The sequence below is a fragment of the Budorcas taxicolor genome, chromosome 6, assembly GCF_023091745.1.
Source record: "Budorcas taxicolor isolate Tak-1 chromosome 6, Takin1.1, whole genome shotgun sequence".
NCBI classification, from domain to species: domain Eukaryota; kingdom Metazoa; phylum Chordata; class Mammalia; order Artiodactyla; family Bovidae; genus Budorcas; species Budorcas taxicolor.
Window position 1 is genome coordinate 93,239,915 of NC_068915.1, and position 13,698 is coordinate 93,253,612.

At 43.3% G+C, this 13,698-nt stretch overlaps 1 protein-coding gene across 1 annotated transcript in view; it reads left to right on the forward strand.

Annotated features, from left to right (window-relative positions):
- The window catches only part of FRAS1 (Fraser extracellular matrix complex subunit 1), a 508,994-nt gene that overhangs the window by 468,222 nt on the left and 27,074 nt on the right, over nucleotides 1–13,698 (forward strand). Inside the window, exons 61-65 of the mRNA XM_052641724.1 lie at nucleotides 2,451–2,651; nucleotides 4,351–4,538; nucleotides 5,904–6,179; nucleotides 9,130–9,362; nucleotides 12,097–12,257. Of these exons, the coding sequence (XP_052497684.1) occupies nucleotides 2,451–2,651; nucleotides 4,351–4,538; nucleotides 5,904–6,179; nucleotides 9,130–9,362; nucleotides 12,097–12,257 (1,059 nt within the window). The remainder of the gene's footprint in view (nucleotides 1–2,450; nucleotides 2,652–4,350; nucleotides 4,539–5,903; nucleotides 6,180–9,129; nucleotides 9,363–12,096; nucleotides 12,258–13,698) is intronic.

A 13,698-nucleotide genomic window follows, 5' to 3' on the forward strand; every position in this document is an offset into this window, starting at 1 on the left:
AATTATAGGTGTTTTGAAAACTGAAAGCACTATAAAAATGTCTAATGGTAACAGCTGGAGTATTAATAAAAGAAAAACAGTCTTGGAATATTTATAGAAAACAATTATACTCCAATTTAAAAAAAAAAAAATGTTGGCAGCAAGGGATCCCTTCCACAGTGCTCCGATTTTTTTTGACTGTAATTTTTTTTTTTTAATTTCAATTGAAAATTTTTAAACATACAGTTTTATCTGGATGTTTATTTGGGCTTTTTTGTTCCTGCTGTGTGACATGTAGACTATTAGTTCCCTGACCAGGGATTGAAACCACGGCCCTGCATTGGAAGCAGGGAGTCTTAACCACTGAACCACTGGAGAAGTCCCAGAGCTCCAGTATTTTTAATCACATTGTTCCCTAGCACATCACCAAGACATAAGGAATGAGTGTGGTTAAGAGCTAGGACAGAAACACTAAGACAGACACAGAATAAAAACTGTTTGAAGTCCCAGCAATTCAGGAGCAGGGCTGGAAATACAATCAGAGTCAGTTGAATCCAATGAACTGATTTAAAACACTGCCACCTTCCTGGAAAAGTCTAATTTCTCAGTTTTATTCTCTCTAATTGATTTGGCCTACTAACCTAAAAATACTTAAATTCTTTAGTCAAGTGCTAGCAACGAATGACCCAAGCACCAAAGAAAACAAAATCTGTTTTAAATAGGGACATAGCTGTTTTATTAAAATAGATATTTTAATGAATGGACAATAGTACTACAACTAGTAATAGCTGTTATATTGAATACTGATTATATACCAAGAACTGTTATAAGGATATTATTAAAAAAAAAAAAAACTTCATTTAATCCTGACAGTAACCTTTTGAGGTAGGTGTTATTTTATCCTATATTATAGGTGAAGAAATTGAACCCCAGCAAAGTTATCTTATTTATGCGCTTAGTTTCACAGCTGTAAGCAACAAAACTGCATGTAAAACCTTATTTTATCAGATTCTAGAATCTACGCAAGTCAGTGAGATTCAGGGTTTTTAATATAAAATAGAGACTAACTTGAATTGAGGGAAAAAAAATTAGAAGCCAGCCTTGAAGTTGAATTAGCCCTTTACCGAAGGAGACAGGTTCAGATCTGAGGTGAACCCCTCCTGCTCACACAGTACTTAGATCGTACTTAGCCCAGTACTTAGGCTCAGAGAAGTCACCGGTTCACGCTTACAGTGACACACCTCAGTCTCAGAGAGCATACACAGTAAAACTATGAAGTGTCAAATGAGATGTATCTTTGACAATTAGGAAGAACGGATTTTCTGAGAGAGAAGAGGGAAGTAAACATAGAGACGCCAGACATTTCTGGAAAAGTCCATGATATGTTTTTAGAGGGTATAAGGTTTGTAATTGCTCCCAATTTTTCTCTCTTCGTATCTGTTTCCGCCACTACCTCATTGCCCTTCCCCTTGAGAATATAATACAAAGGAAGGCATGGTTTGAACTCTAAAAAAAACAATTATTCATATCACAGCAATGAGGGTAGTGCTTCAGATCAGATTGTGTTCGGAAATCCTATGTTTCTGAATTATTGTTGTAGCAGTCACTAAAACTACTCACTCTTTTTTTAAAAAACTTTTTATTTTGTATTGAGGTATAGCCAATTAACAATGTTGCTTCCAGCGAACAGCGAAGGGACTCAGCCATACATATACATTTTATCCATTCTCCTTCAAACCCCGCTCCCATCCAGGCTGCCATATAACATTGAGCAGAGTCCTCTGTGCTATACTTTAGGTTAGCTTATTGGTTACCCATTTTAAATATAGCAGTGTGTACATGTCAATCCCAAACTCCCTAACTACCCCTTCTCCCCATCCTTTCCACCTGGCAACCATAAATTGGTAAAACTACTCATTCTTAACTAACCTGTGATATTTATAGATACAGCTAAGGGTGGGGGAAAGTGAAAGCAGTGGGAGGGAGGATCCAGGAGATGGAGATGGGAGATAGATTTGGTAAATGTAAGCAGTATATAAATGAAATTCATATCTCATAAATGAAAAAGTTGGTTCATACAATCAGTCAATAGATATTTATCAAGGGCTTACTCTGTCTCGGTCCCTTGATAAATTGTGCAGATTTAAAAACATGCTGTGAGCTATAAGGCCTAGATGGAAACTTGGATAGCATGCATTTCAAAGTGCTTAAAAATGTTTCCTCTACCACACTCTTTTTCATAAGAAATATGTGAGAAACAGCTCCTGTAGAATCACAGATGAATTCCTTTTTCCAAAGTATTGCTTAGGGGTAAATACAGATTGATTTTTATGACTGCAAGCTATTTTGCCTTTTGTATTGTTAACTAGTGTGAAAAATTCCCGCCTGTCATTATAAAGTGTTTTCACGGGAGCTGGAATTCTTTTTCACTTTTCCAACTTGCTCTTGTTCTCCTAACCTTGTTTCCTTAGCTCCTACCATTGAGTTTGAAGAAGCTGCATACCAAGTTCGGGAACCCTCAGGGCCAGATGCCACTGCCATTCTGAACGTCAAGGTGATCCGCAGAGGGGATCAGAACAGAACATCCAAGATTCGCTGTAGCACACGGGATGGGTCAGCCCAGTCTGGTGTGGATTATTACCCAAAGAGCCGAGTCTTGAAGTTCAGTCCTGGTAATTGAATGCCAATCCCAATTAGTAGGTCTTCCTTAAAGTGTTAATCGATTAGTTGTGTCTGACTCTTTGCGACCCCATAGACTATAGCCCACCAGACTCCTCTGTCCATAGAATTTCCGAGACAAGAATACTGGAGTGGGTAGCCATTTCCTTCTCCAGAGGATCTTCCTGATCCAGGTATCAAACCTAGGTTTCCCACATTGCAGGCAGATTCTTACTGTCTGAGTCACCAGGGAAGCCCCATAGGTATTACTTAAGAAAGAGGCTAATATCTTATGTTTGAAGGAAAAAATAAGCAGAAAATTAAAAATATATATATTTCCAGTAGCATGACGTACTTAGTAAGCACACATTTGAGGTTGTAGGAATCTTAACATTTTTTAATTAGTAAAAATGGCATAGGATAAGAAAAAAAAAAAAGAAATGCCTTACTTCAGAGCATCCTAGGCATTTTGGATCATTTAAAAGGATTTTTTGTTGTTGTTGCTAGCCTATGATTTGGTTGAGCAATGGGAGCACGTGAGTTTTTAAAAATATATGTGATGCCATCATTCAGCAAACATCAGTATGGACCATTGTGCTGGGCCCTCAGGGCTTACTCAACCCAGAAGGCACAATCTCCATGTTCAAATGGCTTGACATCTACTAGGCGATGCTATGAAGATGAGATTCTCACGACCAGCTGTTTAATTGTTTGAGGTATTTCCTTAATGGAAGGAATGAGATAAAAAAAGGAGCTGACTTTTACTCTAGACTTTCCCCCAAAACTTTCTGGAGCAATATAAGGTGAAAAGGCTGGTGTATAGCCTGGCACTGTTTGTGATGTAGCCAGAAGTGGGCAAAAGTGGTAGAAGCCCGCTTCAGAGATGACATGGCAAGAGGAGGGAGGAAGTGCCTCCCTTGGAGATGGAGGGGTGCCTCTGTATGTCTCCATCACCCCACGGAGCTTCAAAGGGCTTTTGGCTCCATCCCTTGTGCGCCTGGCTAGTGTTTACAGGGAAGGTAGGTGCCCTTCCTCCGCATCCTCACAAGGACCTCTCTTCCAAGCGTCTTAGCTTCTTTCTCTTCTGCATAAGGATCTGGGGGAAAGGCAGGCCCTAGAAGTTACCTAGCCCAGGTGTCTATAGGAGAAAGAAGGTCATCTTGACCACTGCCAGGGATCGCTGCACCCTCATAGAATCACTTTATATAAAACATGGGGATTTCTGAGCTCTAAGCCTCCCCATTCCATGCTGGCAAACTGTCACATTATTGTCTTGGCAGAGACAGCCCTGTAGGTAACCTCTGAGCTGTCGCTTCCCAGGAGACAGCTTTGAAGGGTGTCTAGTGTGTAAGCACTCACTGCCACACAGGGGCTTGTTCCTAAGTGTAAAGGGAAATGAAAAATTAGGCCAAAAAAAAAGCATAACCAGGGTGGAGTGTTTTTTAGATCATAGATTTTTATTACTACCAGCTAGTATCAGGCAGGGGCCATTAATTCTCATGTGGTGTTGAATAGTAAATCTGTAGGACTGAGCCTCCACCACAGGTGGAATTTTACCTATAAAACTGACCCCTCACTGGAGATGGGGCTAAAGTGATTAGCAGCCACTGCATTGAGCCTCTGAAACATGAAGCCTCAGCAGTGCCAACCTGCACTGTCTTAAGTGGGTCACTCATGAGGACCTTTGCTCCCTTTGTTCTGTCCTTGGCAAAGGTGTGGATCACATGTTCTTTAAAGTCGAGATCCTGTCCAATGAGGACCGGGAGTGGCATGAATCGTTCTCCCTAGTCCTTGGCCCGGATGACCCAGTGGAAGCAGTTCTTGGCGATGTGACCACAGCCACAGTGACGATTCTAGACCAGGAGGCAGCTGGGAGTCTCATCCTGCCAGCACCACCCATTGTAAGTCTCACGACCCAGAGGATGGTTGCTTCTGTCTTAGGCATTAGATGAGAACTTGAGAGAAGCAGGACTGCTTGTGTCCCCTTCCCCAAATCCCTCACTCCCATCACCTCCAGGGTCATCTAGTAATGTCTGGTGACATCTGTGGTTATCATGACTGTCACATTGGGTGCTTCTAGCATCTAGAGGATGGAAGTCAGGGATGCTGCTGAACATCCTACACACAATACACAGGACAGTCCCCCTCCTCTCAACAAAGAGTTGCCTGGCTCAAAAGTCAGTAGTGCTAAAGAGGAGAAACCTTGTTTCCACATAAGAGCGAGACCAAACTATGTTGAGACCTTCGTCTGACAAAGAAAGTACAATACCATTGATCTTCTCATTTCTTTGGTGAGCCCTAGAAGAGTAAAAATGGAATCTTCCCCCATATCTATTATCCTACATACTCACCACGGGCATAGAATTAAGTGTCTGTGGAGCTGTACCACCGTGTTTCCCAATTTGGGGATGAACAGAATGAATGCACCGACTTCACAGTTAGGAGGAAAACTCACAGAGGTTGCCATGAGTCCCTCAGTCATGTCCGACTCTTTGCAACTCCATGGACTGTAGCCCGCCAGGTTCCTCTATTCGTGGGATTCTCTAGACAAGAATACTGGATTCCCTTCTCCAGGGGATCTTCCTCACCTAGAGATCGAACCCGGGTCTCCTGCATTGCAGGTGGATTTTTTCCTGTCTGAGCCACCAGGGAAGCTCCCAGAAGTTGCCAAGGGGAATTTAACATAGGATAATGAAGCAGTCCAAATAAGTCTTATAACTTCCTCTGACTAACTCATACAATAGAAAGACCATTTCAAAATATGTCTCTTTGAACATGAAACAAATATATACGTATGTTCAGTCACTAAGTCATGTCTGTCTCTTTGCAACCCCATGGACTGCAGCATGCCAGGCTTCCCTGTCCTTCACATATATCCTTTATTTACTTGTATTTTGCCAGATGCACTACTGCCTGCCATTAACAGTTTAATGCAACTTTTAACTAATATCTGCCATTTATGATAGAGTTTTGGTTACAGTGTGTGTGGGGTGGAGTGTTTTTCACTTGAGTCATAGGAATCTGATTTAGGAATGAGACCATTAAGATACTAAAGCTTTTAACTCAGGGAGGAGGAGGATCTTCCCTACTATTGAAGATTTCCAGGATCTTTTAGGAATGCCTGGTTAAGCATTGTTAAAACTACTGCTATATTTTAAAGAATCCCTAGGAGTTAAGTGATCATGTAGGTCTCTGGGGAAGAGAGCTTTAGTTTTCTGACCATCCCAATACCTACCCAGGGCTGAAGCTATGTTGCTCCTTGGCAGGTCATTACACTTGCTGACTATGACCATGTGGAAGAGGTTACCAAGGAGGGAGTCAAGAAATCCCCCTCCCCGGGCTACCCGCTGGTCTGTGTCACGCCCTGCGACCCCCATTTCCCCAAATATGCTGTCATGAAGGAGCGCTGCCATGAGGCTGGCATCAACCAGACGTCTGTGCAGTTCAGCTGGGAAGTGGCCGCCCCCACTGACGGCAACGGGGCCCGGTCTCCCTTCGAGACCATCACCGACAACACGCCATTCACCAGTGTCAACCACATGGTAGGTCTGGTTACAGAGGGAGAGACCTGGCCTTTCTCTTTGTTGCTCCAGCTCTGTCAAATTCCTTGAGGTCCCTGCATGCCATTTGGTATAAACTAAACAATTAAGCAGGTACAATACTTTCCTTTTGTTCTTACGTATGAGAAAAGATAATACGGTGTGACAGAAAGAGGACAAGGCTAGTACTCCAACAACCTGCTACAAGCCTTGATTCTGCCTGTTCTGAACTATGTGATGTTAAGTGTTTACTTCACCTTTCTGAGTCTCAGTTTCCTGATCTACAAAATAATACCTCCTTTGCTTAATCCACTTGACAAGGTCATTGACAAATAGGAAAGTGATTTACAAATGATGAAGTAAGTCAAAGATTCTAGGTAAGTACAAATAATGAGTCTCTCTTCACATCTCTTAAATCATTCAATAAGGAGGAGGGTATAAATTCCTTAAGAAAAAAGGACCAAGGGTTCTACCATATTTGTATATCCAATCCAAAGTGGCTGCCACATTGGTGGCACACAGTGGGGACCAGTTATTAAATAAAATGAGAGTATACTTATTAAGTGATCAGTATTTTTCAAAGCCTGGTGGGAAGATATGAAAAGAGGTTCAGAATGTCGTTGCTGTCCTCAGAGAGAGAGGAGGCCAGACGCACACCTCTGCCACCATCAGGGAGCCACGTTCAGCAGTGCTTTGCCCACGCTCAGGAAACAGTCCAGTGTTCTGACTCTGCTCATTGCACTAATGATGTTCTTCAGAGTAAGAGCTGAAAGCAGTGGAGATTCAGGCTCCACAGAGCATCCGGCACCCAGCAAGCAACCAATCATTTGTGACTGAAATGAGTGCATTTCATAATTTTGGAAATCAGAAGTTTTTTTCAGACTTCATTTCTCTAGATTTTTCCCTACAAATCCACAGTTTGTTCTCGCTTTAACAAGTGCCTTGGACTTCTCTAGTGGTCCAGCGGTTGGGAATCCACCTACCTGCCAGGGAGACGAATTCAAACGATCCCTGGTCCAGGAAGATTCCACATGCTGAGGAGCAGCTAAGCCCGAGCACCACAGCTGGAGAGTAGCCCCTGCTCACCACAGTGAGGGGAAACCCGTGCTCAGCAATGAAGACCCAGCATAGCGAAAATAAATAAATAAATAAAGTTTTAAAAAGAACTCTCTTGAGTAGATAGTGGAAGAAAGCTGTTAGACGTACGTGGGAGCCTTTGGATAACGTGGGTCCCTCGTGTCCATTGTCTTTAGCACAGCTTATTCAGAAAGGCCAGAAGATTAATTCTTTTGCAACATAATCTAGTTCAAATTTAAATTATCTTTATTATTATTAGAAATGTAAATGGCAAGATTTAACAGCTTATTGTTTCATAAATACCTTGTTCTCTGTTCAACAAACCCATGAAGGGGCAGTTGGTTTTATTTGAGCCAAATATACATTTTTATCAGGTACCAAGTTTACGATTTTACCTTATATTTCAGTTTGCCTTCTTGTGATGAATTGGCGACTAATCCTCTTACCCCAGCTTCCTCTGCTCTGCCTTCATTTCTTCAATTATTTATTTAATACTGTTGTATTGTGTGCATTTTTGTAAGATGCCTCAAATCCCTTCTGAATGAAGTCCATGTATAAATAAATAAATAAAGTCCTGGCAGCTAATTAAAAAAATTTTAATGGAAAAATCTTCTTCAATTTTTAATGGACTTCAGTGAAAATTGTTTCCATGGTAGAATTTATAAGTTGGTATGATTGCTTTGTGGGAGATCTGCTGCACACAGAACTACTAATGAGTTTTTCTTATTATATACTTCCCTATGTCAATGCACTAGTAACCTAGAGAGTTTTGGTGACCTAGGTTACCTCTGTATAGATTGCATTAAGCACTCATGGATTCTGTGTGTCTGGAGCATGAGAAAATCTGTAAAAAGACTTTCAAGGCCAGTAGGTATCAGAGGCCAAGTTCTCAGCTTCAAGTCTGCCATGTTATTGTAACCCTTAGTAATTAGAGGGGAGTTAAGGGAGGGAATGGCAGTAGGGAGGAAAGAAAACTAAGAACTCCTAGAAAAGAAGTGCCTTTCCTCTCTATCCTGATACCATGCCTTCAGCAAAAGTGACTTAGAGGCAATGAGTCTTGCTGGAAGGGCTGAAAAATCAAGTAGTCCTCTGAACCTAATATGTAAAGAGAACAAGTGTCATTGGGAATCAGTCATCTCTAGTTTCTTGCTCCACATTTGTCTACTTGCTAGTTACCTGGCTTACCACCCTAGGCTCTAAGTACTCAGTGCTCTGTCCCTGGTGCCTGGCTCCTGGTAGAAAGTCAATACTTAGGTGGTGAGTGAATGGATAGGTGGGTAGATCAATGGACACGTAGATGGATAGATGGATGGATAATGGATGGGGTGGGCTAAGAATGCAGCCTGCCATGTCAGTCAGCAAAGGACGTGGCAGCAGCAGCCACTGCAGCCAGTGGGACACCCTAAAGAGACTCAGGATGAGAAAACACAGGATGCTGGCCACTGATAGCTGAGATGCCTATTAAAGGAATGATTTCAGTGAGTGACTTAGCAGCAGCAGCAGTAGCAAACTATTTCATCTTCCCATACATGGAAAAGTGCAAAATTCCTTAACTTGAGATATCCAGTTTTAACAGTCATCTTTTGATGTTCCAACTACCTGGCCTTTGTTGCAAAAACTCTGATTAATATGTATCCTGGCTCTTCCCATTCCTCTTTGGAGCAGTCTCTCACAGTTATCTAAGATGCTGTATCCCGGGCTTAAGTCCTCAGTTTAGCCTGCTGTATAAAACATAACTCTCACCTTTTAGGTTGTGTAGTTTTTTCAGCTGACAATGGTCTTCACAGATTATCACAGATTATCATCCAGAAGACACAGTATGAAGAGCTGTTGAGGCAGCATCCACGTGTCTGAGGTGATTTATTCTTCCTGATAGGTCCTGGACAGCATTTACTTCAGCCGGAGGTTCCATGTACGTTGTGTGGCCAAGGCTGTGGACAAGGTGGGCCACGTGGGGACCCCCTTGAGGAGCAACATTGTCACCATCGGAACAGACAGTGCTATCTGCCACACTCCAGTGGTGGCTGGGACAGCCCGAGGCTTCCAGGCTCAGTCCTTCATCGCGACCTTGAAATACCTGGATGTCAAACACAAGGAGCATCCCAACAGGTCAGGGGGAAGTGCCTTCCACGAGGAGATGGCAGAGAGAGTCCCCAGCTGTGCACTGTGTGTTTTCTAGGTGGGACAGATCAGTGAGTGATGCTTCTGCAAAATAAGAATAATGGTGATGAGTGCTTCATAAAAAGTTGACTTGCTTCAAATGCGCCCTAATATCTGGCCCTTGTCAATCTTGCTAGCCTCATTTCCTTCATCTTGTTATTTTCACCTGCCGGTCCACCTACAGGGAATCACATGTAACTTCCTCAGGGTTTCAAGCACTCTTAGGTGGCCTGCCTCTGCCATGTGACTACTCCTGGCTCCAGCTTTCCCCCGTCCCCTTCCACTCCATAGTCTTAAATCCCATTGTCCCACCATACCTAAGCCATGGCATCTCTCTAGGAACTTTTCCATCATCTCCCCCAGTTTAATTTGGAAGCTTTTACTTCCCACTTTTCTGGCAGCCACATCTGCCTCTCCGAGAGTGTTATCATTATTCATTCTCTCCTTGTCATCCCCACCCAGCAGACAATGGTGGCAGGGACCATGACTGTTTATTTTGCATCCCCTCTGCCTAGAACGTTCTTCTTGGCACCTAAGAGGCACTCACTAAGTACCCAGTAAGCAAATAAGTAAAAACACTAGTGAATTATAACTCAGTGGGCAGGTATGCCTTTTATTTTTTTCCTGTGTCCTATGATCTTGATGGAAAATGGATGCTTTCATTTTTTGTATAGCAAAAAAAAAAATGATTTCAGGTAGGTTATACATATTCATCGGAGAAGGCAATGGCACCCCACTCCAGTATTCTTGCCTGGAAGATCCCATGGATGGAGGAGCCTGGTGGGCTGCAGTCCATGGGGTCACTAAGAGTCGGACACAGCTGAGAGACTTCACTTTCACTTTTCACTTTTATGCACTGGAGAAGGAAATGGCAACCCACTCCAGTGTTCTTGCCTGGAGAATCCCAAGGACGGGGGAGCCTGGTGGGCTGCCGTCTATGGGGTCGCACAGAGTCGGACACAACTAAAGTGACTTAGCAGCAGCAGCAGCATACATATTCATTAAACCTGGTAGTATTTATGTGCATGCCTTTATGAGCAACTGAGTTCAGAGAAAGGGGCTCATTTACATGAAAAAAAAAACAGATTTGAACATGGAGCCAAAAATATGCAAATCCTTCTCTTTTTTCTAACAGAATAAAATTTATTTTTGTAAAAAGCAATAACAGAAGTGTCCAGGGTTACTACTGACCCCATTCCTTACAAAAAGAGCCATTCTGTTCATATTCTGAGGTTCTGATCCTTCTTTAAAACATGAGTCTTTGTTCTGGGAGACAAGCTGTAAAAACTCACAATGCACCCTCAATAAACATGCTGAAAATTTAAACTTGAACAGTGAAAAAATTGCAGCCCCTCAGTACAGTTTTGTTGTGTTACAGTCTTAACCGGTATTTATTAAGCTCATATTTTATTTAGAATTGTGTACTACAGGCTCTGGAGAAACAGAAGTGAAGGAAATGGTCCTTTGCCCTCTTAGTGGGAAGGCAAGACAGACTCTTAAAGCATACAAGAAATAGCAGCTAATATAAATAAGTTACAGACTTCCCGGTACAAAGGCATCTAAAGGCAGAAGAATGTAGTTCAAGGCAGAGCTTGCTGCAGATTGAGGCCCGTGAGGGCTGGTGGCCTTGCTAGAACTTGCTGGTGAGGAAGGGAAGGCTTTTTAAGTTGGGGAGAGACCATGTGTGTCTTAGTCACTCAGTCATGTCCGACTCTTTGCAACCCCATGGACGGTAGCCCATCAGGCTCCTCTGTCCATGGGATTCTCCAGGCAAGAATACTGGAGTGGGTTGCCATGCCCTCCTCCAGGGGATCTTCCTGACCCAGGGATCGGATCCTGCATTACAGGTGGACTCTTTACCACTAGCACCACCTTGGAAGCCCCAAGACTATTGAATAGTGAAGTATTACTTTTTCTAGGCTTTTTTCCTGGGTAGGGATACTGGCCTTAAAGTTTAAGAGCTCAATGATGTCTTTTGGGCACAAATACTTTAGAAAATTCTGTGGCAACCCTCCACAACCTCCACAGACAGAGAAAGAAACTTAGCCGTGCCTATACCATCCACTCGACTCCAGCTCTTGAGGAAACAAAGCTTCCTTTTAAAGCAGAAGAAAGCTATAATTTATGGTTGCGATGTTATCTTTTCTTGTACACACAAAAAATCTATGATTCTCGATTACTATCAGTCCTGACTCTGGAGGATCTCCCAGGGGCTGGAGGGAGGAGAATAACCCTGCATGTACATTGTACCCTCATGTACGGGGAGAACTCCTACATGGAAAGCTTCAGGAAAAAAAAAAAACTGGTAAATTCATTGGTGAAGACAAATTGAGTTATGAGAAAGCAAGAAAGCTGTCCGTTTCCATTCACCTTAGCTCCCCATACTGGGGGCTTCTCAAGTGGCACTAGTGGTAAAGAACCTGCCTGCCAATGCAGGTAGACGTAAGAGGTGAGGGTTTGATCCCTGGGTTGGGAAGATCCCCTGGAGGAGGGCATGGCAACCCACCCCAGTGTTCTTGCCTGGAGAATCCCGTGGACAGAGGAGATGGTGGGCTGCAGTCCGTGGGGTCTCAAAGAGTCAGGCATGACTGAGTAACTGAGCACACACATGTACACAGTGTACCATGCTAGCTACTTATAGCAGGCACCTGAAAGCACTGATTTCTGCTCGTTTCCCCCCTAGAATCCACATTTCCGTGCAGATCCCGCACCAGGATGGAATGCTGCCACTCATCTCCACCATGCCGCTGCACAACCTGCATTTTCTTCTGTCTGAGTCCATCTACAGGCACCAACATGTCTGCTCCAACCTCGTCACCACCCGGGACCTGAGAGGCATCTCAGGTGAGGGGAGACTTCCCTGTTAGTGTGCCCAGCCCAGCACAATGACCCTTAGGGATGTGGCTAAGTGAACTCCGCTTTTCATGTTTTCTCATCCTCAAAATCTGCATGGTTAGTGGATCTGCTCATCAGCAAGCAGCCAAACATAGGCAACTTAGACAGTGACGTGAATAGGAAAAAACAAAGACTTTGGAATCAAACTGACAAGGTTCGTGTCCCTATTCCACTCCCTGTACAACTCAACAAAAATAGCTGGACAGCTCTGAGCCAACTACTTTCTTATCTATCACATGAGGAGAATAATTGCTCCCAAACAGGGTAGGGATTGAACGTGCTGACAATTTTAAAACCCCCATCCTGGTCAGTTTTAGCTCCTTCCTTCTCCTGCACTTGGTTCCCACGCTCTCAGCATTTTATAAAGCTCCTGTGCAATGGTAGAAACTACAGGCTGGTTTTCTAGGAGCAGTAGCCAAGGTGGAGCTTGGGGTATGAGGTGTTTATTGGGCATCCACATCTCCTAAAGAGAAAGGGAGGAAGCAGTACTGGGCAGAGGGAGAAGTCTGCAGTGTGGCCAATGAAACCGCAACCAGTTCTTACAGGGAGCTCTGGAGAGAGCCTAGCTGTCCATCGTGTCCTGCTTTCTGCCCCACCTTGCTCAGTCTGTGGATTGCAGACTGCTGGAGCAAGTGCGTGCCATGGGGCTCTGCAGCTGATCCAGACCCAAGGGCACTGACGGCTGAGGCAGCACATCTCCTGTTCACCAGGGCAGACGTTTTAGTTTACAAAGAATCCTGTCCGTTTCCATTCACCTTAGCAAGTGCACATTAAATGCGCATTTCCTCCCTTTGCAACTGATGAATCATTTAACAGTGCTTTTGAAGACAGGAAGGCATTGGTGTGCTCTTCCATATTCATTAAGCATCACTCTGGGTAGTGATGGTCTTGATACAGTAGGAATTAGTGGAGTGTAAATGATTCCTAAGTCACTGGGCTACAGATGAAAGTTTCATTGGTCTGCATATGCAAGCTAGTGGAAGAAACATACCATGTCTATAGGCTGAAAGTTTGCACCTCTTCCTACTTAAACACAATTAGTGCATGTTCACTGACACCCTAGTCTTTGTGGTGCAGAAGGCTGTGTGCTGGTGTCAAACATTCTGAGAAAAGGATCAGCTCTTTCAGAATATCATAGTTGCTTTCAGAACCATACAAAGGTTAACCCTAATATTCTAAAATTGTGTCTGTATTCAGCTCTCTTCTGCATAAAGGTCTTCCTTAATTTAGAACAGTTCAGTTGCTTGGCAGCATTTGATCCAATAATTTTTGCCTGTAGCAAGGGAAGCTTAGTCAAGCATCATTAGCGAGCTATTTACTCATTAACACAGAATTAAGACTTTTTTTTCTGCAAGAGTTCAGAAACCATAGGAGGTAGGGGAGGAGGTAG